Source organism: Artemia sp. Qi Xiang Cuo, chromosome 3 (genome assembly GCF_049724085.1).
Source record: "Artemia sp. Qi Xiang Cuo chromosome 3, ASM4972408v1, whole genome shotgun sequence".
Taxonomy (NCBI): domain Eukaryota; kingdom Metazoa; phylum Arthropoda; class Branchiopoda; order Anostraca; family Artemiidae; genus Artemia; species Artemia sp. Qi Xiang Cuo.
The window spans coordinates 18339062-18366930 of record NC_142796.1 but is presented as its reverse complement, the minus strand read 5'-3'; the positions used below and the strand labels follow the sequence as shown (position 1 = coordinate 18366930).

The window sequence follows — 27869 nt, the reverse complement described above, 5'->3', positions numbered from 1 at the left end:
CCTTCAGTACATATTCGCTCGAAAAACGGTGACCTCGGTGCATTTTCGCTTATATGGCTATGCTCTCTTATGCTTAATTCATAATATTTTATGTTTTAAACATCAGCCCTGCTATTTTTTAAACTCTTGTCAAACAGTTCGTGGTAACGAACTATAAGTAAGGAGCGACCCGGATCAATAGTAACCGAAACTCTAAAAAACGGAAAGTTACGAACCTGAAAAAATTTGCGTTATTTTTGAAAAAAAGGGTGAAACAACCCCCTAAAAGTGATAGAATCTTAATGAAAATCAAACCATCAGATTCGGCGTATTAGAAACCCTACCGTAGAAGTTTCAAGCTCCTACTTGCAAAAATGTGGAATTTTGTAGTTTTTGCCAGAAGAAAGATCACGGATGCGTGTTTATTTGTTTGTTTGTTTTTTTTTGTTTTTTTTTCCAGGGGTGATCGTATCGATCAAGTAGTCATAGAATATCGCGAGAGGGCTCATTTGAACGGAAATTAAAAGTTCTAGTGCCCTTTTTAAGTGACCAAAAAAACTGGAGAAAATCCCCTGCTCATTTTTTTCTCAAAGTCACCCGATCAAAATTTTGAGATAACCATTTTGTCCAGCATAGTCGACAATCTAATAAATATGTCTTTGAGGATGACTTAATCCCCACTGTTCCTGGGGAAAGGACTGCAAGTTATGAACTTTGCCCATTGTTTGCATGTAGTATTGGTTATCGGGCAGTATTAAATAAAAAAAAAGAAGGTTTTTTCAACTTAACGTCAGGAGCAACATTAAAACTTAAAACGAACAGAAAATATTACGTATATAAGGGGGGTTGCCTCTCCTAAATAGCTCACTCTTCCGCTAAATGTTTTTTTTTAACTTTTAAAAGAGGTTTTTATTCTAATTAAACAGCCTTTGTGATTCAGGAGTCATTCCTAAATAAATGGAACAAGGTTATTATAAGGTTATTATTAGATAAAAAAAAGTAAAACTAATATGTAAATTTCGTTTTAATTATTCATGTACGGTGAGCCAAGATCAAAACCTGCATTAATTCAAAAACGTTCAGAAATTAAATAAAAAACCAAGGTTTTTAACTGGAAGTAAGGAGCGACATTAAAACTTAAAACGAACAGAAATTATTCCGTATATGAAAGGGGCTGTCACCTCCTCAACGCCCCGATCTTAACGCTAAAGTTTTTTATTGTTTTAAAAAGTAGAGTTATGAGAAAAAGTCAAACTGTAGGGTAAAGAGCGGGGCGTTGAGAAAGGGACAGCCCCTTTCATATATGGAATAAATTCTGTTGGTTTTAAGTTTTAATGTTGTTCTTTACTTTCAGTTAAAAGAAACTTGTTTTTTTTGTTCAATCGTATAAAGCCTGAAGGTATTCCCTACGAATCTACGATAAATAAGCATTGAGAATAAGCAATTTGAAATAATATCGAATCACGTGATACTCCCCTGTTGTAATTTTTTTTTTTTTTTGAAGTGGATGATTGGATTTGTTTGTGTGTATTTCTTTATGTGTGTTGAGTCTCTTGAAGGTGTGAATGCATTATGTTGAATTTTGTTTTATGTATTTATCTCATTTTTGTTCAACCCCTTTTTTTTCCCGGCCATAGAGCCTTACGGGGGAGACTATGTTGAAGTGTTTTTTGTTGTAGATTTATTGATGAACAAATAAACTCTGAATTGAATCGCAATCCCGAACGCGGAACACAGTAGAACTTTCTGAATTCATTGTGTCTGCGAGACTAAGTTGTAGTGGACAAGGAAGGAAACGACATGACCACGGTTTTTAAACTATCTATTTCCGTGTTTGTATTTTTGGTGGTGTTTATTGAATCAGGACTAAGTTAATATAAACCAAAACCACTTGATTTAGAAAATAAACAATATTTGAAAACCTTCGATTTTGTACGGCATGATAAATATCATGTTAATAAATTGCATTATTATAGATAATAGTGATCATATAAGGGATGCTAATAGGGCCGCACACGTATTTATGATACTTAATTATTTCAAATCCCATTGTTATCTATACGTCTATATGATCATTCCTTTGGTTTGCTTTCTGGTGATTCAGTTGAGCGTAATCAATAGGTTCTTTCATGAATCTATCGAAGCGAATGGCAGGGTTGTCACCGTCAGTAGGATTTTACTAGATCTAGTAAAAAAAATTCTAGTAAATTCAGAGGATCTAGTAAATTTCTCGAAATCTAATAAAAAGTCATGATTTGTAGTAAACAAAACTTTTGTTATTTTCTATGAATTCAGAGAAAAAAATTAGGGTCCATTCATTACAAAATCTGATGTTGATTACGTTACATATTATGGCTACTATTGCTCTCATTTTTGCTATTAATTTGTTTTCAGAAAATTTTCCTAGACTTTCATAACAGCTGCTACGTTTGTTAGTTAGCCTTGTCCCTTATTAAAGACGCTGCGGGAAACGAATTTTTTCCATGATTGCCCAAGTTCTTTCTGACTCTCTGTAGTTTGCCCTATTCAAGTGCTGGAGCAGAGAGACAGTTCTTGTCGGGCATCAAAACTAAAATCCGGAATATGCTAAAGGTCTCGAGTGTTTCCTCCCTGATGAAAACGAAGCAACTTGTTGTTAGGTCGTCAAGTGGAGTACATGACTGGGTGATCCCCAGCGATTTGACTCGGGCTATCAAGAAATGGAAACAAGTAGTGTCAGAATTCGACACTAGTGGATATTTTAAAATCAAATGAGGCCGAGGACGATTAAAGCCTTGCAAGTACGACTTTTTTTTAATTGTGACTACATATGTTTCTTCTTACTTTTCAATTTGTATGATTTGCCTGACCTGAAGACTATTGACACAATGTTATTTTTTAAAACTAATTATTGTAGGCTATGTTATATAAGTTTTCTTTTTCTTGGCAACCCTAATACAATTTGAGGTGAACATTTTAATTTATATATTTTTACAACTAAACCTGTAGCCGATTATATCATTTCCGTTTTGAAGTGACATAGGTTGTATTGGTTTTTGATTCCCTTGAATTACTAACGAGAGAGAATCCAGAAAAAATCAGTTTAAAAAATCCTAAATTAATTGCTTTAAAATTTGCCAGAAATCTTAGTAAGCAGCTTATCCCCTATTTAAAGACCAGCCCAATTAGTGTTTTAAAAGTGGCAAATTTTCTCTTAAAAATGCGAATTACGAGAAATTAGATCTCAAACTTAAGAATGGAAACTGGGGGCAAATATCTAATGCCGTCACTTTCAAACATGCCTCGTACCCTAAGTATCCTATCGCCCAAACTACTTCATAATTATGATGTATAGCTACTCGTCTTCGTTAATTGATTTTTCATTTTTCAATATATCTGAATTTTATGACCCTAAGACCATTGATAAATTTAACGCCGGGCTTCACCAGCAGGATTTCCAGAATATAAGATTCCAGACTGTTGTTTGACGTCTTGGATACACCTCATCTGGAATATGAAGATTATCCAGTATTAAAAGGATTTTTTAACTTATGGGTTTCCGGAATTTCAATAGTAATATGAAAACGAAAGAAAAGAGGAAGAGAAAAAAAAAGAAGAAAAAAGGAAAAAAGATTGTGGAAATCCTATTGATTATCCTCCTATAGTAAAATTTTCTTTGAGCATTTAGTAAAAACAGATGCGATTTAGTAAATTTTTCCTCAGAATTTCAGGCCAGTGTGGCAACCCTGCGAATGGTCAGAAATATGTGTGCGTTCGTAATAATTCCCAAGGGTGTTTGTGCATTATCTCTAGCCATAAAGTTTCAAATTAAGATCGAATTAAAGGAAAATTCATGTCGTGATAGATGGCCTTATGACATCATGACAAAATGCTCTGTATATAGACTTAATTTCAGTGGGTGTTTTTTTTTTGGTAGCCTACTTGTCTAGAATCCGGTAAGCACGTGATAATTGTATTGCGAAGATCAGATAGGCATTACCCGGAAATTCTTATGAGATGCTGTATAAACAAAGGGGTTTTCACTCTGGGAACTATTTAAACTTTGTTTTTTTTTGGGGTTTAGGGGGACTAAGAGGTACCTAGGTCTGTTTAGATTACGTATTTAATATAGGCTATGCTTTACCCCTACCCTTCCCCCCCCCCCTAATGTGCAAATATATGGCCCAAATTTGTTTCTGAACTATTATATTTTCATTCTATTTTGTTGTGTTTCATTAGCATTAACGAAACTTCCCTTCTCGCGTGCTTACCTTATTCTAGAAAAGGGGAAGGCATGATAATATCCAACTGCCTGGACATCCAACGCCATAACATCCACAAAATCCGTCATAAGATCGACAAAAAAAATCCGTCAGAACCACCAACCGTCACACCATCCAAAATTGTAAAACTTTAGTTTTTTGGGGTTTAGGGGGGAAAAGGTACCTAGGTTAGGTTAGGTTACGTATTTGATATATTATGCTATGCTTTACCCCCACATCTCTGAGGTGCAAATATATAGCTGAAATTTGTTTCTAAACTATTATATACTTGTTACTATTATAGTAATAAGCTTATAATTTATTTAAAATATAATTACATGTAAACTTATAATTTTTTTGGATGTTGTGACGTTTGTTGCTTTTGACGGCTGTTCGAAATGGTAGCACCCCCTAGACAAGTACCCAATGAAAAAATGTAATGTTGTGTCAAGACAAATTCTGATTCGTACAACACCCATAAAAGCAGACACAAACAACTGTTGGGGGGGGGGGGTCGAACATAAAAACATGAATTCGGATTCTTTCATCTACTTCAGAAAAACTTGAGGAGATTCCACCCTTCAAAACGCAGGGTTGTCGCTTTCTAAATGTAGGATATGCGTAAAGAAAGATCTGAATAATTCGTGAGGATATAATACTGAATAATTCCTTAGATATTATATATGTTGCTGTGATATTTTGAAAGAGTTAAATATTTGCGATATTTGCGTTCGGCTTGCTAGCAAAACTTATTTTTGTTTAATTTTAAAGAAATTCTGCTGGGGCCCAAATTACGCCCTTAAAAAAAAAATCCAAGTTGCTAAGGTATAAAAGAAAAGCTTTTTGTCAGAAAATAAAAAAAAACACTTATTTTTGCGTTTTACGTACTTTGTTTTGTCTTAAAAGAATAGGATCGAGGACCAGTATCTTCCCGGATCCTCTATGTGGGTGTCCAGGTTTGAGTTGGCTGTTAGGTGAAAAGCCTGGTAAAAAAGAAGAACACTTATCTCTATACCTAGATAGTTCTATCTAGGTCTCAGGTTCCCCTCACTTACCTAGAAGCGAATATTATCTGATCAGCCGACTGGGGCGTAATGAAAGGTCTATCTTCACTGATTGTTGCCTGGTTTTGCTAAAATTACCATTTTCTGGGTCGAAAAACAGTTGGGAGAGATGTTCTTTTTCTCTATATATGAGAAGGTTCAAAAAGAACATCTTTGAGAATAATAACCATATTCTTAAAAAATAAAACTTACAAAAATGTTAAAACTAGCCTTTTGAAACCAAAAAACTAGAATTTTGACTTTTTAGTATTTCTGCTCTGGTTTTAGACATTTAAACCCCCTGGAAAATACCCCCCCCCCCCGCTGAAAATAAGGCTTTCCAAATTTGAGAATTTTATTTGAGTTTTATCTTTTTAATTTCCGTAGGGGGCAGCAATTTTGTAACTTGTGTATTATGCGTCATTCACTCAAGTTTACGCTGTGTAAAATTCGAGAACACATCAGTTTTTTTGTTTGTTTCTTCATTACTTTAGAAGTAAATTTGGGCTATATATTTGTATATTAGGGGGGGGGGGGGGTATAGCAGGTCTGCATGCAAAATGTGTTTAGCTCAAAATAACGTAACAAAAATGGATATAAACAAATTTTGTATGTGTTTTTTGATTTTTTTTTGTGTAAAACCCCACTCCGAACAAAAATATTTGAGTAAACCCTCCTCCGAAAAAAAAAATCCTGGGTACGGCCTTGTCCGTACCATATCTTGAAGACTGCGAACTACCCTGTAGGAGATCTTTCTTTTCCGGACCTCTTATTTTGTTCTTCGTGATCCCTTTCTGTCAAGTCAAACCTCCTTTTTCGAGGTCTTCTTCGTGCTATTCAACTTACGTTACGTGTTTTTGGTATGACGTTTTTATGGTAGCGAAACATTAAGTAAGCACTTTCTTGCAGCTATGAACTAACCGTTAGATCACCTTTTCATACACCAAAATTATTCAATGCGAGTCTGCTATATTATATCATGTACAATTCCAAAGGTGGACATTTTTACTACTTTTTAACGCTTTATTATTTTTATTTATTATTATTAATATGTTTAATTTTTTTTACCAACCACCACTACAGCTGACATTACCAGAAAGAGAAACAGAAATCACTAAAACTTTTGATATAAGCAGACCCGTTCCTAGAGTAGGTAGTGCCCGAGGAAAATTTAATTACAGCGCCCCTTCCTGACTTAAATAAGCAAAAAAGCCGAATCAAAGAGAAAAATTTGATCAAAGTGGCCTACCCGCCCCCCCTTCTGCTGCGCCCCCAGGGACAGAGCATGGGGAAGCTGCCCCTGTTGCCCTCCCCCCTTTGAACGGTTCTGGATGCAGCCTAAGATTAGGAGGTCGGTACTATCTCATTACATTTTTGTATCGTTTCTATAAATTTTTCTATCTTAATCATTGCTCCCGTAATTTAATTTTTTTGTATATAGTTTTTATGGTAACGAAACATTGAATAATCACTTTTTTGCTATGAACTAACCGTTAGATTACACTTTCTTACACAAAAATACTGAAAATTATTCAAATGCCACTCGGTTCTATTATACCGTTTACATATCATATACCATATACAGTTACATGAATGGAAATTTTTACTGTTTTTTTTATACCAAGAATCACAACAGGTTACATCAACTGGAAGTGAAACATAAATCACTAAAACTAGTGATAAAAGAATAGGAGGTCGACAATATCTCATTACGTTTTCTTATCGTTTTTATCCAGCATTCTGTCTTATTCCTCGCTCCCATGACAAGTTATATGTGTATCATTTTTGTGGTAACTATGCATTGAGTTACTAGTTTTTTTGTAGCTACAAACTAACCGTTACTTTACATTTTCTTATTCCAAAATGCTGAAGATTATTCAAATGCGAGTGCCTCTATTATAGAATTTCATGAATGCAACATTTTTACCTTTTTTAAACGCTTTCTTTTGATGGGTCAGTAAACCTGTTTTTTTTACATGTGTCTTTCCTTTCTTGGTGAAAAATAAAGGTATATTTTGTTTGAAGTTTAATAAAAAAAATGTGTATAATTCGCTTCCGGTTTCTCAAGGTTCTGACGAATGACATGACATTTTATTTATTTGTTTAAGCTGGTATTGGAAAGGAGTTTAATTTCTTGAATTTGCGCTTTACATTAGGTTGATGAATTATGGAAATAATTTATTCATTTGTCCGATATTTTATCTTATGTATGTTATGGACAAAGTGACGCATATTAAGATGTATTAAGACCCTAGTCGTTTTTAGTAATGACGCTGATGTTTACCCAAAATAATAGGTTGACAATGCCAAAACTAGGAGGGGAATTATCTTGATTTTTATTGAAGGGGTTGGGGTAGAAATGCCTGAATGTACATTCTTCGTCTCTAGCTACTGAAATATCGGCGTTTGTGTTAATTTTTAGGACAAAAGAATTCCTTGTATCTTCCTGCTTGTGTATTCATAATGTCGTTGGGGTCATGAACAATATCGTACTGAGTTACTCAATCTGTACCTGCCTATAAAGTTAAGTGTAGTCGGGAGCGGTCTCATGGTTTGGCTCCTCACCCCCTCGGCGAAATCTTAAATTTCCTGAATTTCTGGGCACTTCTTGTTAGAATTGTTAAATTTATTTATTGTTCATTATCACCTCATTGTATATTTGTTTATGTATGCATTTTTTCTCGAAAACGGCTCCATGTTTTTTCTGGAAAAATTGATAGCCTGAGATGTTCTGGCCTAAGAAAACGATCTAGATAGGTCAGAAGTTTGAGAAAATTCGTCAATAGCCTTAATTTTTGGAAAAAAATATTTATGTATGTGACGTCAATTTTATATGCATCAGTATTGCAATGACGTAATATTAAATTGCTTAAAGAGCAAAAAAAAAATCTTAAAAAAGAAAATCAAAAGTTTGAAGCTTAGTAGAAATCGTTGTTAGAAATCGAACTTCCTGTAATAATCAAACATCTTTGAATGGATGTATGAAAAGACATTAATTTGCGTAAAGAGCGAAAAACTGGTAATTGCAAAAATATTTGTATGCATTTTAACAAGGGACTACAACAATTCAAAAACCTTAAAAAAGAAAACCAAAAGTTTGAAATTTAGAAGATATAGTTGTTTATAAATTTGACTTGCTTTAATAAACAATAAAACAAAAATCGCGAAGAAAGGAAGAAAACGAGGACAATTAACAGCCAGTGAAAAAATTGAATAAATTATGCAAATATCTCGGTCAAGACCTCCACTTGACCGTCCTCAGTGCAGAATAAAACTGATAAAAATATAAAAACCAAACCTTAAAATAAAAACACCAAACTAAAATTGGACGACCCTTTCCTAGTAACGGTGAAAGGGCACTGGCTGTTAATTGTCCTCGTTTTCTTCCTTTCTTTTGCGATTTTTTGTTTTATCATGATTAGCTAGTGTGGCCTCAGAAATTATTTTAATAAACAAATATCTTCGAACAGACTTCGGCAGGAAAAGACAGCAAATTTTCTGTGGTTAGAAGACAAGCGACAATGAGAATCGATATATAGAAGCCTGTCGCGCACCGGGTGCCGGGACCTATAACATTGTATGCTCTCTTATTCTCAGCAAGGCCACATCTAGGGAGGGGTTACGGGATTTACCCCCCTCCCCACAAAAAAAAAATTCTCCGACTTGTAAAAACATAGCAAAAATGCATATTCAGTAATTTTTGATGCGTTTCTTAAAGTTAACGCGGACTATCAGTTCCCCCCTTAAAAAATAACCCCCCAAACATAAATCCTGGATACGCCCTTGACCCTCAGTATTGAATAACGCTCGGAACAGCGCTTGATTTACCCCCTCCACTTTCTGTACATGTATTTGTATTTTATTTTCTAGCTGTCCGTATTTTCGGAACGAGTTTGGAGGAGAAGCCGAGTGGTCTATTCCACTGACAAGAGCCAACCTGGAAAGGCTTAGAAAAAGTAAACGGCGGTCGATAGCTTCGTCCCCTTCGAAATCGACTTCAGTCCCTTCTGAAGTTCTTCTTAGACCTGCATGTACTTATGGCCTTTCGGTATTGGAGTTTCCCCCTGATAATACACATTGGATTCATGGAATATGCCCATATCAAAGGCAGCCAATTACAGTTGAAAGTATTGACGCAGGAGCTTTGTATTATAGATCTTATTTTTATGGACAAGGTATATTTTATTTTAATACATTGTTGTAATGCTAGCCAAAGAGCCTGTCAGACGGTAGACAGAAAAAAGAAACCGTTGTAGGGCACGTACGCCATTTTTTATAAGGGGGGGGGGGGTAATAGAAATATTTATTTGACAATTTGCATAAGAAGTGCCCCGGAAGTGGGAAAGTTTTGGAGTTAAGATCCGCTCCACCCACCACACGTGTAAAAAAAGAAAAACCACGTGAGTTGAAGTTTAGTGAACGCTATATGATAAAAAAAACTGAATGTTCTGGAAATTAGCAAATTGTTTTTTTGTTTTTTTGTTTTTTTTTTGTTTCTGCGTTGTTTGCCCCTTTTTTTCTAGCCAATTTCAAAGTCAAACTGACCTATTGATTATGCATAATTTTGGGATCAATGAAGTGAAGTTGCAATCAGTTCTGAAACAAAGTGCTTATCACTTTTTGAAAGGCAACATAATCCAGATGCCAAAATTTTAAAAGTCGGGATACTTTTTGTTTCTCTCGAGGTAATACCGACTTTCAGCAATCGTTTACACCAGGTGGCGGGTGCCCAGCGTGGCGAAAGTGTCCCAAGCGTGGTGAAACTTTACCAGACGCTATGGGGACTGTGCAACACACGTGACACGTAGAAAAATAGTCCAGTAAGATTATGATGTGAACAACTACGTCCTAAGCAATGATAGTTATCACTGCCGGGTACGAAGCCACAAGAAAGGTTTCAGACACTCCTTTAAAAGGGCTCCATCAGACCTGGCTTGTAAAAAGTGTAGTTGATGGTTTTTGTCCTAGGTTTGAAAATTTGCTGTGTAATTTAATTTTTTTTTATGTTATTGTAGTGTTGTATCTGGTAAAATTGGTCACGGTAAAATTGGGTATTTTATGTATTTTACCGTGATTTTACGAACCCCCTTAAAATTGATATTTTAACTATTTTACATAATTTACGTATTTTATATATTTTACCGGTATTTTACCCATTTTACCGGTATTTTACATATTTTTTCTGATATTTTACGACGCCTTGCAATTTTCAGAGCACAAAAGAGCGAAGAGGCTTGCAGAAAAAGGATTGAATATGATTTTGTTTTGTGTATAGCTGTGTTTTGTGGTTTAAAAGGTCGTCTGGCTTATATAGGTCTCTTGTTATCAGAACGATAAAGTGTATTATAGTACAAGTAATTATAATTTTAAAATGGCGAAATACTATTGCAAATAAAATCACATTATTTCTGTGAACTGTTAAAGACAGAAAGGCTACAAGCTGCATTGACATATAACAAACAAGAAAAAAAAATTAAATAGCCAAGAAAGATGAGGGCGATTTCAGCCAGCGGAAAAAAAAATGAAGCGAAAATGATAGAGGCAGATATTTCGTCAGGGACTTCCGCCCAGCCGTCTTCAATGCAAAAAAAGAAGGAAACTAACCTTTTGATTTTTCTCTGATTGAGCAAAAGAAAGACTGAATTAAACAAATCAAAAAACCTAGCCAGAATAAATGAAAGACTGTTCACCAATTAGATTGGGCAAAAATTCTCTGCTTAGTGATTGACTTAGCTTGTCTACTGGCCTATTTATATTAAAAGTGTGGTCAGATGATCTCAATTTAAGCTGAAGAAATTTTTTTGAATCCTTTAATTTTAAGTTATTGTAACTTGGGTTAATAGGAATATCTCCATTATCTCTGTTTAAAGCAAGTTCTCTATATATAGATTTTTAAATTTTAATTGCCTTCCTAAAAGAATGTGAAAGTCACTTGCTTCAAATATTAAAGTTGCCTCATCAAAAAGAACTACATGGTCTGGATTTTCAACAGTGTGGAGGGCCAAACCAGATTCAGTATCCTCATTTTTTTAAAATTCCACATCTCTGAGAGATCTCGCATTCATGCCGTCTTTTCTCCGGTAGCTGGCGTTTACCCTCCCCCCTGAAAATACCCCCACGGAATATTCCCCCTCCCCACGAAAAGTTGGCCGTCCTAGCCGAGTGGATTGGTGCGCTGGATTTAGGATTCTTTGTCCGAGAGTTCCAGGGTTCGAATCACAGTGTATCCAATTGTTTGGTTTGGGACAGGGTCAGTGGCGTGACTCTGTAAGCTCAGCCAGAGTCGAACCAGCTCTAAATGGGTACCTGGAGGAATGTAGGGAAGGTAAACAGGAAGGGTGTGTGAAACACAGGATGGTTGGCCCTAACCCCCCATTGCACCTCCTAGCTGAAGGGCCAAGAAACGGAGATCAGCACCGCCGGTAGGGACTGTATAGTCCAATGCCGTATTCTTTAACTTTTTTTTACCACGAAAAATTCCTTCCTATTTCCCCCTTGGATAATTCCGGATTTTCATTAGAAGGAAAATTGAAAATTCTACTCTCCTGTTTAAGTCAGGGCAATCGTATTGTATTACCTAAGGGAGAGACTATGGGAGGGTGGAGGTAGAATTTGATATATAATCCTTAGAGTCGTGTCCAGGACTTTAGTTCCTTTTTTTGGGGGGGGGGGCTTAAGAATATGCAGAGTCACTTGAACCAGAAGTCTGAAGGAGTGGAGCTAGATTTGCAAGCAAATCCTGTTGGAGACAGTCTTAATCACTTTGAAAGTGACTGAACGTTCCGCTATTATTACCCAGGGCTTAATTAATCAAAGTGTTACAAACTTCTTTTTTACTTGTATTTGGTACTTTTATAAATAAATGAAAACTAACATGTATATGACATGAGGAATGTGGCTGAAAGCGGTTATTTAAATATGCAAGATTGTTAAGGTAACGTTTCTTAGGTTTAAATGTAGAAAAAATGATTAATTTGATTTTACTCTTAAATAAATGTAAATTTGATTCTTTTTTTTTATGTACAAAATGTATATCCGAAATCAGGCACTGTCCTTTTGCTGAGGTATTGCCCTAGGCACAAGATTACCAAAGGGGTAAACTAGAAAGTTAATTAAATTGATGAAACTCTAGATGAAGGGGTATTACCTTTTTTAAGCCCAGAAAAATTAGAATCATTATAGAATTTCATTAAAAGCTGTATCTGATGCTTAAAAAAAATGCTCAACTGGTCTTGTAGCTACAGGGCAACTCTGAAACACTAATTTTACCCTGTATTTCCTATGGAGTAGCTTATTTTACCTTATTTTACCAATTTTATCAATTTTACTTTCCGAGTTTTTATTTTAAGGTAATTTTACAACACTATGTTTTTGTCATCTTGGTTTTAACAATAGCTACGGCGTAGTAGGGAGCGAACCAGAGCCCATAGTGACATAATGCTAAAAAACGTATTCTAAATAAATTCCTAGATACAAAATTTTCGCCATTTGTCACTGATTGAGTAATAGTGACTGTTATCCATCTTTAACTTCAAATTGAAAAGTAATGACGAAATACTTCTACTACTACTACTGCTAACAACTTATAGCAGAAACAAGCCACCTGAGGCCAACACAGCTACGTATGCTCCTCCTCCACAACAGTCTATAAAACCTTCACTGCTTTATCCCCCTCCCAAGAAGTCCCAGTTTCCTTTAAATCCTTCCTTACGACGTCTTCCCATCCCATTTGGGGACAACCTTTGGATGACGGATGACAAGGACGACATTTGGCCCTACAGGGATGGCCGGAAAGAAGGATGACGAAACAAATTCATGGGAATTTCAAAAAAGCTTGAAAACCCCAAAAATATTGGCGGATTGATATTACAATTATATTGTTGAAAGTCCGATGGCTGTCCGAAGTCCGAAAGTCCGAAGTCCGAAGTCCGATGGCTTAATCGGAGATTGTCAGCCTCCCTCCTTTTGAAAATCTGAGAAAATAATATTTTAGCATATAATATTATTGTATATATTATTATTATATTATATTATTATATTATATTATTTTATTATATTTTTTTATTATTTATTATTATATTATTAATTTTATTATATTAATATTATTATTAATATGTAATATTATTATAATTAGCATATATAATATTGTATCACTGGTGTGTCTCCTTTTTTTCTTTTTTGGTCCCAGTGGGGCATTGGAATGACTTAATGGACAGGTTTGAAAGTTACCCGAATAAACTTCTTTCGACTTGAAATTCTGGTGTCAACAGGAAAGCCGACGGAATAAATAGTTTGTGTTTAAGATTTATATAAAGAAAATCAACTATAAAGAAAATTATTATAATAATAATTTATATAAAGAAAATTTAAGATTTATATAAAGAAAATCACTGCCTCTGCGTTATCATTGCTTGTACATTGATGTTTTTTTCTCACGTGGGAATTTTTTCAACTAGGCGAACTTTAAATTTATATTCAACGAGAGAAACAGAACGTTTGCTTGCGAAAAAAAAACAACAAAAAAAAAACTGCGACTAAAAATCTTTTCGTTCTTTTTACTGGCTTAAAATTTCATACAAAAAAAACTTAACATACAAAAAATCAAATTTAAGGGCTGAAGTTCAAGCCCATGTGTGCTTGGAAAAAAACAATTTCATTTTTCAGTCTTGTCGCTCAACGATGCAGTCTTTTTTCCTGCAATTTTTCTCCAGACGCTAGGTTCGAATTACAATCTAAGCCAAAGCTGTAAAAAAAACAAAACAACTTTGACACGATTTTGCTTTTTACAGAACCAGTCTAAAGCAACAACAACAGTTTCTTGTGCTTCTCTGGATTTGTTGATTCATAGATAGGGAGTATTTTTAGAATTGGTCAAGAGTGTTCGTCGCCATGGGGCTGTGAACTGTCATTTGTTGATGTAATTGCTTAAGGGTCTGACAAGGGGTCACCAAATTTTCGCCACCAGGTCTCTTCGCACCAAGTGTGGCACAATTCTACCATGAATGGCAAATGTCACTAGTTGTGCTCGCGTTTGAAAGTTGGAAATGCCCTTGACTTCTGATACTGAATACGGTACTGTTTTATTATCTGTAACAGACGCGAGAAGTGGAGGTTGGTTAATACTAATGAAATAAAACAAAATAGGATAAAAATATAATAGTTTAGAAACAAATTTTGGCTATATATTTGTACATCAGGGGGTGGGGGGTAAAGCATAGCATACATTAAATACAGAATCTAACCTAACCAAGGTAGGCTACCTTTTTTTGCCCCTAAACCCCAAAAAACAAAAGTTTAAATATTGTAACCGCGGGGATAAATCACTGTTTGCAATCCTCAGCATAGGAACTGTCCGTTGAAAGACACCTGTTTGACTAGTTTCTTTAGCATGTTCGTTGTACAATATCGCGCGTGTGTTACAGATAATACAACAATACCCTGAATTCTTCACTTCTGGGCAAGCCCATAGTTTCGTCAATTTATTTGGCTTATTATGATACGATACCATTTTTCTAGAGTATTAATTAAAAAAACTTTCCACAGAATAAATTTTTCAAAGAAAAGTAAAGAACTCCATTAAACGAAAAATGAGCAAAAATAAAATCAAATAATCTACCAAGCGTGAAACTACCACAAATCAGCATCGATAAATAAATGAAACCCCCCAAAACGGACAGAAATTACAATAAATAACCGAGTCAAACTCAAAACAAGTAGAAATTAACATAAGTTGGGCTCAAAACCCCTATGCCTTCCCAAGGCCAGAACATAATTTGCACTTTATTATTTATCGTTTATTTATATATTATTTATTATTTATCTTTATCATTTATTTATCGATGCTGATTTGTGGTAGTTTCACGCTTGGTTGATTACCGTATTTAATTTTATTTTTGCTCATTTTTTGTTTAATGGAGTTCATTACTTTTCTTTGATAAACTTATTTTGTGGAAAAAGTTTTTTTTTAATTAATTTCTGTTCGTTTTATATTGACATAGTCTTTTCAGAGAAAAAGAAAATAATACTTAAAATCTTTTCGTTTTTTTTAAGAATTTATAGTTTGACCTGCTATTTGTATGCTGGAGAAAAATTTTCAGCAATTTTTAACAACATACGCCCTCTTAAAAATCTGGACACAAATAGTAGTGTTTAATTTAGTTTCATACCTCCTCTAGTTGACCTGAAATGGAAAACTTGATACCATTCGCAAAAAATCTGTTTACTTTTTTTGATAGCTTCGATACACTTACGCTATTTTGATTTGGTTAAATTATAAGAGCAGAAGCAGCCGCTATAGTTTGAAAATAATACCCTCAGTCGTTCTTGGGATGCTGCCGAGATGCCTTATTGATAATTAGCTTTAAAACCGTGCACCTTTAGTAAACCTGAAGACAGCATTTAGTTTTTAAACACACATGAAATCGAGAGCGTAGTCGTGGGAGAGGGACTGGTCGTCCTTAGATCCATTTTGACTATTAAAAAGTGTGTCAGTTCCCGCTGCATTAAATCGGATGAGCCTCGTTCAAATTTCCTACGACAACTTTTTCGATACAAAGTGCCCTAGTCTAAACAACAACAACAACAACAAAAAAATTATACATAATACCCACATCGATCTTTACTGTAAAAATGTCAAGCCTTCCAATCACTTTCGACTATTAAAAAGGGCAATAGGCCTTTCGATTTCCAATCGAATGAGCCCTTTTTGAGTTTCTACGACAACATTTCCTATAAACACCTTATATGCCCCCAGGGTATAAATTACAACTCTTACCCTAAGGGCTGTGAGGGTGGTTGTCATCCTTTTAAGACCTAATTTCCAGAACTTTCAACTACGTTAAACAAAATGGCTTTCTAAAAATTTTGATTGGATGTGTTTGGGAAAATGGTGGGCGTGAGAGGGGCGTTAGTCTTTCTCAAATCACTTTCAACCATTAAAAAAGGCACTAGCCCTTTCAATTTCCAATCAAATGAAACCTTTTGAAGTTTCTACGACAACGCTTTCAATGAAAACCTTATATGCCCCCAGGGGATAACTTACAACCCTTGCCCTGAGGGCTGGGGGGTGTCATCCTCAAAGACCTACTTTTCAGAAATTTCAACTACGTTGAACAAAATGGCTATCTGAAAATTTTGATTGGATGTGTTTGGGGGAATGGTGGGCGTGAGAGGGGGGTGTGTTACCCTCCAATCACTTTCAACTATTGAAAAGGGCACTAGCCCTCTCAATTTCCAATTGAACGAGCCCGTTTTGACGTTTTTACGACAGCTCTATCATTAAAAATCTTATGCCCCCAGGGCATAACTTACAACCTTTGCCCTGGGGACTCTGGGAGGTTTGTCATCCTTAAATACATAATTTCCAGAACTTTCAACTACATTGAACAAAATGGCTATCTCTAAACTTGGATTGAATGTGTTCAGGGAAATGGTGGGTGTGTGAGGGGGGGTTAATTACTCTCCACTCACTTTTGAGTATTAAAAAGGGCAATTTCAATTTCCAATCAAATGAGCCCCTTTTGAAATTTCTACAACAACTTGCTATATAAACCTGATATACACCCATGGCATAACGTACAACCCTTGCTCTTAGGTCTCTGAGGGGGTTATTATCCTTAAAGACCTAATTTACAGAACTTTCGACTACGTTGAACAAAATGAACATTTCAAAATTTTGATTAAATGTGTCTGGGGAAATGGTGGGCGTGAGAGGGGGTTAGTTGCCCTTCAATCATTTTTGAAAATTTAAAAGGTATTAGCCGTTTCAATTTCCAATCGAATGAGCCATTTTTGAAGTTTCTACAACAACGCTTTCTACAAAAACATTACATTCTCACAGGGCATAACTCACCCTTTACCCTGAGGTTTGTGGGGGAGGGATGGGGTTTCATCCGCAATGTGCTAATTTTCTAAACCTTCAACTACACTTATTAAAATAGCTATTTAAAAATTTTGAATGGATGTGTTTCGGGAAAAGGTGGGCGTGAGTGGGGGGTTAGTTGCCCTCAAATCACTTTACACTATTAAAAAGGGCACTAGCCCTTTGAATTTCCAATCGAATGAGCCCTTTTTCAAGTTTCTACGACACAGATTTCAATAAAAACTTATATGCCCCGAGGGCATAACTTATAACCGTTGCCCTGAAGACTGACAACACTGAACAGACAACACTGAACAAAATGGCTATCTAAAAATTTTGATTGGATGTGTTTGGGGAAAAGGTGGGCGAGAGAGGGGGGCTAGTTGCTCTCAAATCACTTTCGACTATTAAAAAGGGCACTAGACGTTTGAATTTCCAATCGAATGAGCCATTTTTCAAGTTTCTATGGCAAAGATTTTAATAAAAAATTATATACCCCCAGGGCATAGCTTAAAACTCTTGCTATGAAGACTGTGGGGGGACTTTCCAGCTCAAAGGTATAATTTCCTGAAATTTAACTGCGTGGAACAAAATGGCAATCTCAAAATTTTGATTGGATGTGTTTGGGGAAATGGTAGGCGTGGAAGGGGTGTTAGTTGCCTTCCAATCACTTTCGACTGTGAGAAAGGGCACTAGCCATTTCAATTTCCAATCGAATGAGCCCCTTTTTGAACTTTCCACGACAACGCGTTCTATGAAAACTTTATATGCCCCCAGCGCTTAACTTACAACCCTTGTCCTGAGGGCTGTGAGGGGGTTTTCATCCTCTCAAGAGTGTCCTCCTCAAAAACATAATTGCTATCTGGAAATCAACTACGCTGAACAAAATGGTTCTCAAAATTTTGATTGGATGTGTTTCGGGAAATGGTGGGCGTGGAAGGGGTGTTAGTTGCCTTCCAATCACTTTCGGCTGTAAAAAGGGCACAAGCATCTCCAATTTCCAATTGGATGAGTCCTTTTCGAAGTTTCTACGACAACTTCTTCGATACGAAGTGCCCTGTTCTAAAGGAAAAAAAAATAATAGATGTTACATTGTGCCAACATAGTTCTTATATGCCCTCAGAGCATAACTTAAAACCCTTGCCCCGAGGGTTGCTGGGGAGTATCCTCCTCAAAAATTTTTTTTCTATTAGTAAATAAAATCCGCTTAAAAAAACGGCTAATTCAAAATTTTGATGGTTGGTGTTGAAGAGAAGGATGGGCGGGGGCGGGGGACTAGTTGTCCGCCAATCACTTTTGAATATTAAAACGTGCATTGTGCTCGTGCATTTCCATTCGAATGAGCCTTTTTTGAAGTTTCTACGACAACGCCTTCTATAAAAACGTTATATTCCCCCAGGGCATAACTTAAAACCCTTGCCCCGAGGGTTGTGGGGGAGTTTCTCCCTCAAAACATAGTTTTTATCCGGAAATCAACTACGCTAAACAAAATGGCTATCTCAAAATTTTGATTGGATGTGTTTGGGGGAATGATCGGCGTGGGGGGGGGGGGGGCTAGTTGCCCTCCACTCACTTTCGACTATTAAAAGGGCACTAGCTACTCCACTTTCCAATCGAATGAGCCCTTTTCGAAGTTTCTACAACAACTCCTTCGATACGAAGTGCCCGGGTATGGAGAAAGAAGAAAAATAAATTATACATTGTGCCCACATCGTTCTTTACTTAGGCAGCGCGATAGCGCTGATTGATATCTTACTTGATTTGATATGAGATGATTTGATATCTTACTAGATATACACATTGTGCTAAGCAGCCATACGCAGCAATTTATTGGGGGTGGGAGTGAAATTTGAAAAAGACGATTTTATGACAAATATTGGAAATCAAGATGGAATCGTAAAAGTCTTTTAGAACTCGATGTGGGGCATAGGCTAATCGTCCCTCAGTATAGGTTTCTACGTCTGAAGTACTTGGATCTACGCTCTAAATAGCACAGTAAACTATATTGGCTTTATGACTATTGAATGCAGCCAGAATTTTCCTCTTGGGGAGAGCTAAGGAGAAGGGGTCCAGTTTTTTGTTAGCAATGAAAATATTGTTGAAAGCCTCTTGTAAACCTCGTTTTGAAGAAAATCTTTGTATTCCAGATTGGTATGCGGGCTAGTATTACTTGGTGGTTTTGATGTTGCCTCTAATCTTCCTGTACACCCAGGTATGCCTTGAATTCTACACTACGGTATTAACTCTGTTTGCTGTCTGTTGATTCCCGGTTCCCGATTGGACGGATGGGTCAGGGTTATATTTTCTCATGTTTTGAACTTTTGGACAAGCACAAACTCTTAAGGAGACCCTAGACGGTTAATCATTTGGATCAAAAGCTTCCGTCAATTGATTGAACAAAGTATGATTGACCGTCTAGGAACATGTTTGACACTTGAGTCAAGCGTTGACTGTGATTAATAGAAAGTTTGTATGACTCAGTCATTTTGGTCAAAAGCAGTGTGTTAGATCAGCTTTGGTCGAGATTGAAGGGCTGATTGAAGGGTCGATTGAAGATTGATTGAAGCATACTTCAATGGATTGACGAAACTTTTGATCAAAATGATCAAAATGTAATTATGATTAAGTTTTTCTTCCACCCTAGGGTCGCACCTCTGCGTTTTATAAAAAAACGCAGTTTTTGTGACATGTAGCACAATTTATCAGATAGGCAAACGAATAGGTATATGTCGCTGCTGCATGTCGACTGGAAAGATGGTGATTCACGTACATGGTTTTCAATGTAGTCGGACAATTTTGCCACGTGCAGTTTGTCGCCTGATGCGACAAATTACCCTGACAAGTGCAATAAAATCTTCCACTTGCTAGTGTAATCTTGTGGCATAAGAACTAGAATTTAAAAAAAAACTGTGTTGAATCAACATAGACGGCAAAAAAGATGAAATAAAGCTTGGTTGACACATTTTGTGTAAGAAGATAAAACGGTCGATGGTCAGTAAATAATAATTTACCAATCAGAATGAGAATACACCAATCAGTTTACATTCTTATGGATCCTAAAGCAAACATGTGTGATAAGCCTACTTAGCCAATGTGAAACCACTTAAGACAGGGAACGTTTATGCTAAGGAGAATTCGTTTTCTCCCACCTTGGGTTTAAAAAAAGGATGTTCAGCTCCAGTTCTGCAGCTGGAACTGATTGACTGGAACTGGTGTTCCGGTTCTCTGGCAATAAGAGAGCCTCTTCTTCCATAAAGTTATATAGGTTGTCTTAACTTTGTTCTTAAAATAAAGAGATGAGATTGAAGAAAGTGAAAAATGTATTCCATCTTTTTTTAATAAAAGAATAAACTAATTAAAATTCGTTCTGTCTACACGATAAGTGGACTGATAACAAAATACAAAAATTTTAGGACCAATTGACTAAATTGTTATGACATTTTTTTCTCGAGGTTGCAATTAACCTGACAAAGAGGTCAAACCAGCTCTAGCTCCTTATCCCAGGTTCATGAAGATGAAGATCAGGGAACTTGAAAGCATTCTGTAAAGAAAGAAAATGTCAAACATAGGCTATTTAAATTGCACAAGTGCTTCACAAGGTTTCTTATCGCCCCCCCCCTCCTTCTCCTGCAAAACCAAGATTATTTCCTTGCTCGAGGAAGTGATCACAAAAATAGCAATGTTTTGAAAGCATTTCAAAGTTTTACGCTTTGACGTTCTGTTTATTTTATTTTTTTTTTATGTTTTGGGACCGTGCTTCTGCTTCTGATTTTGGCTAAGTATCTGTTTTATTTTAGGAGAAAAATCAGAGCCTATTTTTTATAGGTTGTCTGAAGTGGTATTATTAAAGGTTTTTGTCTGATACAATCTAGAGAGATATATATATGTTCATTCCAAAAATGTTTGACAAAAAAAAAATAAAAAAAAGGAGTAAGTATGCACATTACTTATGTGTTATCTGTCACTCTGTTTTCCAGAACATCAGAATTGGTTCGGCATGGATGAGAATCTTGGACCGGTTGCCATAAGTATCAAACGAGAAAAAACGGCTGAGGAGTTAACGAACAGAAATGCCGACTGTAACGGACAGCAAAATCAATCATCTCGCCATTTATACCGACTTATTATAAGAACAAGTGAGGTAAGCTTTTAGTAATAATTTACTTTTTTGTCATATTTAAGTGCATCAACTAGATTTTTTTAAATTATCAAAGCTAAGAAATTTACGTTTCCATCAATAGCTTGAAGACATTGACAGGTTTGTTGGGGGTCTACGGAATGCCCTCCCTCTATCCTTGAAATTAGTAGGCGCAATTTTACATATATTTTGCTCAATTTCTTTCTTTTATTAAAGGAGATCTCATCTAAAATTATTCGAAGTACGGAATCCTACCAAAGATGTTTTTTTACTCTTAGAATTATCAATTTAGTTATGTTAAAAAATAACTTTTAAATATGTTTTGATGTTTATACTATTTTTTTTATTTAGTGTTTAATTGAATTGTATGTCGTCCCCCTTTCTTACAGGCATTGGAGCCTTTAAGAGATTAGTACTGTTAAAAGGAGGCAATTATTCTTTGGCAAAATTCATCAAGTATTGTAAAAAATCACTTTCCAGACAAAATTTCTATAATATCACAAAGAAAGTAGCAGAGACAGATGATCAGGAATCAGCTTAGATATCAGTTCATGAAAATGTTTTGCTCACTCAACATCACCTACTGTGTGTAAAATATTAAGAAAGGTAATCCGAAAAACAAGTTTTGCCCTGATTTTTGAAATAAAACATGATTACTCCCAGCAGTGTTCGTCTAGAATGTTTCGTTTGACCACATACAGTTAGGACAATAGGAGGGGGGGGGGTCTTATGACCCTCTATTTCCTTCTGCCCCCCATCCCATTGGATTTTGAAAAACAACTTTTTTTTATGTTTTCATCTAAAAAATACTTTTCTCGGTTGTTTCATTGAATTTTTTTTTTTTATAGAAAAAACGGTGACTATGGCCCCGCCTTAAAAACATTGATATTTTGTCCACTCCCTAAATTTTAATGAATTGACGCCACTGACCATATCTTATGAAAGCATAATTTGGGAGGAAAAGGTAATTTAACAGGTTCTCACACATCCTAACGGAAGGAAGTAAGCATATTCTGAACCAAGATGCTATTAGAGGTGAGGGGTGAATGAGGAGGCTATGGTTCAGCTTCGATATCTATAAAAACTGTATGAACACCGATTTTGTAAAAAAAAACCAAACATTTTCCTGTAATAAGATAGATTTGTTCTCATTTTGAAAATGGTTATATCTTGACTATATCCCAGAGTGATTGTCGTGAAAATATTGTAATCCACTGGGCAAGATTTGCCCGGATTAAGATTAAAAAATTGGACATAAGATTCCTTAACATTTGAAGACATTTTTCTAAAAGGAAAATTCGAAACCTGATATTGTATTACTCATTAAATATGGCATAACAAAACAATTAGTGATTGTGGCAAATTACAAGATTATGGTATGATCTTGAGAGTGGACCTATCGGCTTCTCGCCTGAAGCTTTTTGATAAAAACAACGTACACCCAGATAGTGCATAATGGGCCTTTACCGTGTAAAAGTATTAATCACATGGGTTGTTTCAGGGCTCTCAATAAGCCATCAGCACAGTTTATAGAATTAGCAGTATGATCATTCCCTATCTCACCCATTATAAAAACCCAGACCGGGGTGCGAGTGCTCCAGAGAACGTTTTTGCAGATATAAACATAAGCGGCATCAGATCTTTCCACGGATAGACAAGTCAGATTTCTCTTGGACGCGAAACTTGGCTTCAACGTTGGAACACTAATTTTGAAGAAACTAATTTTAAATTAATTTATTCCAATACATACATGAAAATCGGTAGTTAGTAGTGTAATGTTATTATTAGATGTTTTTAGGAATTAAAAATAGGTTTCGAAGTCTCAAGTTGGTTTCAAAGGCATTTTGAGAAAGTTTCTGCCAAAATACATGTTCCAGGGTAATTGGACCGCTAACGGCAGATCAAATGAGAGGAGCTGTTTGTACGCGCCGATATATATATATATATATATATATATATATATATATATTTATATATATATATATATATATATATATATATATATATATATATATATATATATATATATATATATATATATATATAAATATATTATATATATATATATATATATATATATATATGTATATATATATATATATATATATATATATATATATACATATATATATATATATATATATATATATATATATATATATATATATATATGTATATATATATATAATATATATATATATATATATATATATATATATATATATATATATATATATATATATATATATATATATATATATATATATATATATATATATATATATATGTATATATATATATATACATATATATATATATATATATATATATATATATATATATATATATATATATATATATATATATATATATATATATACAAGTGATAGATTCTTTGGTGAATGTTTCAGCTAAAAGAGTCGATTCATTTGATTTTACTACTTTGTATACAAATTTCTCACTTAATTTAGTATTAGAAAAATTGAAAACGGTGATAAAGAAATATTTTATTTTGTCTAATATCGGATTTTTGAAAATTGATACTTTTAATAAAAAAGCCCGATGGACGAATTTCTTTAGAAGCACTATTAATTCAAGATGTTATAGCTTGGATATGATATGCGATTTATTGGAATTTGTTCTATTTAATACATTTATAAGATTTAGTGGGAATTTATATAAACAAACTGTAGGTATTCCTATGGGTGGGAATGCAAGTCCATTCATAGCAGACCTGTTTTTAAGTCAATTAGAATATGAATATATGATAAATAAAAATAAAAAAATAGCCCAAGCAATGTAAAATATAACCTTTCAAATAATAAAAGATATCTGGACGATCTCTTGGTAATAAATTGTGCAGAGTTTATTGAGATTTCAAAAAATATTTATCCACCAGAGTTAATTCTTGAGCCTAGCTATGGGATGGGACACTCCGACCATTTCTTAGATTTAAATATTAATATTTCAAATAATTATAAATTAGTTTTTAAATTATATAATAAAACGGATGATTTTAATTTTGAAGTAATTAATTTTCCATATCTTGAAAGTAATATACATTCAAATATTACTTATTCGGCTTATTATTCCCAATTATTTAGGTATGCAAAAATATGCAGTAATTACACAGATTTTAAAAATAGATGTAAAAAGCTGAGCGAAAAACTTATCTTAAGAGGTTTTTCTGCCAAAAAAATTAGTTGGCAATTCAAAAAATTTAGTTTCATGTATCATTAACTATTAAGTAAATATACAAAAAATTATAAGGAAATACTGAATGATTTTTTAATCTCCTTTCTCGTGCGCCTTTTTTTTTTTTTTTTCCTTGTTTTTTTTATCTTTTTTATGGATGTTTGAGTTTCTAGGGGTTTCAAACAAGCTTGGGGATCTTTAAATTGGTAATTGGTTCCAGATACCAATAAAAGATACATCTGGACATGTCTTCATTTGTTCCAGAATGGTCTCTTTCAGTGACCTCTGGGATTTTACTATGGAAACATTGAAACACTTTTTGTATGTAATTTTTAATAGCTTGACTAGTATGCATGTATTTCACAGGTTTTACCTGACATAGGGCTGCCATATAGATCTTATGGTAGAGGCGCCACCGTGCTGGGTAAAGAATGTAAAGCCTCGAAACCCGTTAAGGCCGGTGGTATTTCTTCTGATGAGCCCTAAATGGAAGGTTTTACTTGGAGATATTTTTCTAGATTTAAGGTGCTTTTGCTGGTAATTTTACAACGACTTACATTTATTGATGACAACTTTGCATGGATTTGGACTTTTCTATTTGGTTGATGGTTTGGGTATACTGTTTGGTCCTAGGTAGTTGGATGGATGTGTAAGGTGAGAGCCTCGTTCAAATGCACATTTGTCTCAATTGCTGGATTAGGACGACAGTTTTTTTTTTTTTTTTTTTTTTTTTTTTTTTTTTTTTTTTTGCTTTTGCCAAGTAATTACCTCTTAAACATAATATATATATATATATATATATATATATATATATATATATATATATATATATATATATCACTACGAAAACTTTAAGAAAAAGAAAGTTTTTTTTAAAGAAAAGTAAAGGCCATATTAAACTTAAGATCAGTAGAAATAAAATTTTCTGAAAGTTCCCTAAAAATTTTACGAAAAACACTTCTTAACAGACGTTTGGTATTTTCTTGGGTAGGGCTATTATTGCAACTTTTACCACAGCAACCAATAATTAGAATCCAAGTCCTAAAATTTGTCTCAATCAGGAACCCTAATCGCTATCTAAATTCACAAAGCGCAAAGATTTTCAAACAGAGGTGTTTATTCTTTAAAGCTCAGGAAAGGTCTGGCCATTTCATACGAAAACATTGATTGAAAACGAAAGTAGTCTTATCTAGAAAATAAATATCGTAGAAAATAAACATCACGACGTGAAAAAAAAAATTATGAACCATCTAGTGGCGGATCCATAGGGGGGGCGAGGGGTCCCCCCCTATAGTAGTCTAATGTAGCGTAATTTACATAATTAACGCAAGTTTGCATTAATTAAAACTTGCTCCTAACGTATGTTTGCCGTATCAACCTTTTTTGCGCCCCCCCCCCCCCTCCTAAAAAAATGCTGGATCCGCCCCTGAAACCATCACACCTATTCCACCAGTTATTAGAAGAAGAAAAAATTCCTTATTTTCACAAATTTCATCAACCCCCCACCCCTCTTTTTTTTTATAAAATCCTACATAGGCCGATAAGTTGAATCAACTGTATGTAAATAATATATTAATTAATAATTTGTATATAAATTAATTCATACCTCTGAGATGGGACACTTGCAAACCACTTGGCTGGCTCACCAAGTTTTTTTCTGCTTTCGCAATTACGAATAATGCACTTTGTAACCATTTCTCATTGATTGACGAAAACACACTAACCCTATAATGCAGAAATAAGTGGGAGGAGCTTTTTGTTCGCACCGAGAATGAAGAACAGAAATGACCTGCGATAAACTTACTGGATAATTCTATAAACTGTGGCCATCAGTGACCAAAAGCGCCCTTTTTAAGTGACCAAAAAAATTTGAGGGCATCTAGGCCTACTCCCACGCCACTTTTTCCACCCAAAATCGTCCGATCAAAATTTTGAGATAGCTATTTTGTCCAGCATAGTTGAAAGGTCCAATAACTATGTTTCTGGAGATAAAATGACCCCCGCAGCCCCTGGGGAAAGGCCTTTAAATTGTAAAATTTGCCCTTTGTTTGCGTGTAGTATTTGTTATTGGGAAGTATGCATACATATTTAGGTTGGGGAGTTAGGTCAATAGGAGGGGGGAGGGTCTTATGACCCTCTTTATTTCCCCCCCCCCATCCCATTAGATTTTGAAAAAAAACACCCTTTGTTTGGTGCTCTCATAGAAAAAATACTTTTTTCGGTGGTTTCATTGATTTTTTTTTTTTTTTAACGGTGACTATGGCCACGCCTCAATATTTAAAAACAGTGATATTTTGTCCACTCCCTAAATTTTAATGAACTGATGCCACTGACCATATCTTATGAAAGCACAATTTGGGAGGAAAAATTTACCCATTGTTTTATTTGTTATTGTTATTTGTTATTGTAGTATTTGTTATTGGGAACTATGCATACATATTTAGATCGGGGAGGGGAGGACGCGTTTTCTGCTGGTGGAATTTTGCACGGGGTGGATTTTCCATAAAAAAGAAAGTTTCCAGGGGGGTGAACTTTTCAGGGGAAATTTTACACTGGGGGACTTTGCCAGAATTCCGATACGAAATTTCTTTACGTCTTGCTTTCTCTTTACCGATTCAATTTTGCGTGTGGAGATGTTAGGGATATTTGTCCGGGGTAAATTTTCGCCAGGATTGAATTGCCCACAGGATATTTTCGTGGGGAGGGTTTTTCCGTGGAAATGGAGCCAGATATCCTTGCTTTTTTTTTAAACGATCAGAAATTAAATAAAAAAACACGTTTTTTCGACTAAAAGTAAGGAGCAACATTAAAACTTGAAACGAACAGGAATGATTATGTATTTGAGGAAGGTTGCCCCCTCCTTAACATTTCGCTCTTTACGCTAAAGTTTAAATTTTATCCCAATTCTTTAAAATCGACCCCTGAAACACGTTTTTTCGACTAAAAGTAAGGAGCAACATTAAAACTTGAAAAGAACAGGAATTATTACGTATATGAGGGAGGTTGCCCCCTCCTTAACATTTCGCTCTTTACGCTAAAGCTTGAATTTTATCCCAATTCTTTAAAATCGACCCCTGAAACACAAGGGTCGTTTAATTAGAACAATAAGTAATTTTTTAATTTGCCGAATTACTTTAGCGCGAATAGCCTTCCAGATAGGATAAACGTAGCTACAGAAAAGTCACATCTTTCAGAGGACATGGCCCCAAAACTAAACTTGCCTAAATATTAAAATTAAGTTGAACAGAGATTGTTCTTCTTCAGGGAAGGCCGAAGCTGATTTTGTTCTGCATGAGTTAATTTGTTCGATTAGCAAAGCATGAAAAATAGGTGAAGGATTAGATCTTATTTGTCAGCTTTATGGGTTTATAATAACAACGTTTCTGGAAATTTAATATGCATGGACTTGTCTA

The 27869-nt window shown here is 34.9% G+C and overlaps 1 protein-coding gene across 1 annotated transcript in view; it reads left to right on the top strand.

The window, feature by feature from the left end:
• The first annotated feature begins 4618 nt into the window (after nucleotides 1-4618).
• The window catches only part of LOC148953826 (signal-induced proliferation-associated 1-like protein 1), a 161610-nt gene continuing 138359 nt past the window's right edge, over nucleotides 4619-27869 (top strand). The window contains exons 1-3 of the mRNA XM_089085918.1: nucleotides 4619-4656; nucleotides 9134-9438; nucleotides 21101-21264. Coding sequence (XP_088942044.1) covers nucleotides 4619-4656; nucleotides 9134-9438; nucleotides 21101-21264 — 507 coding nt within the window. The remainder of the gene's footprint in view (nucleotides 4657-9133; nucleotides 9439-21100; nucleotides 21265-27869) is intronic.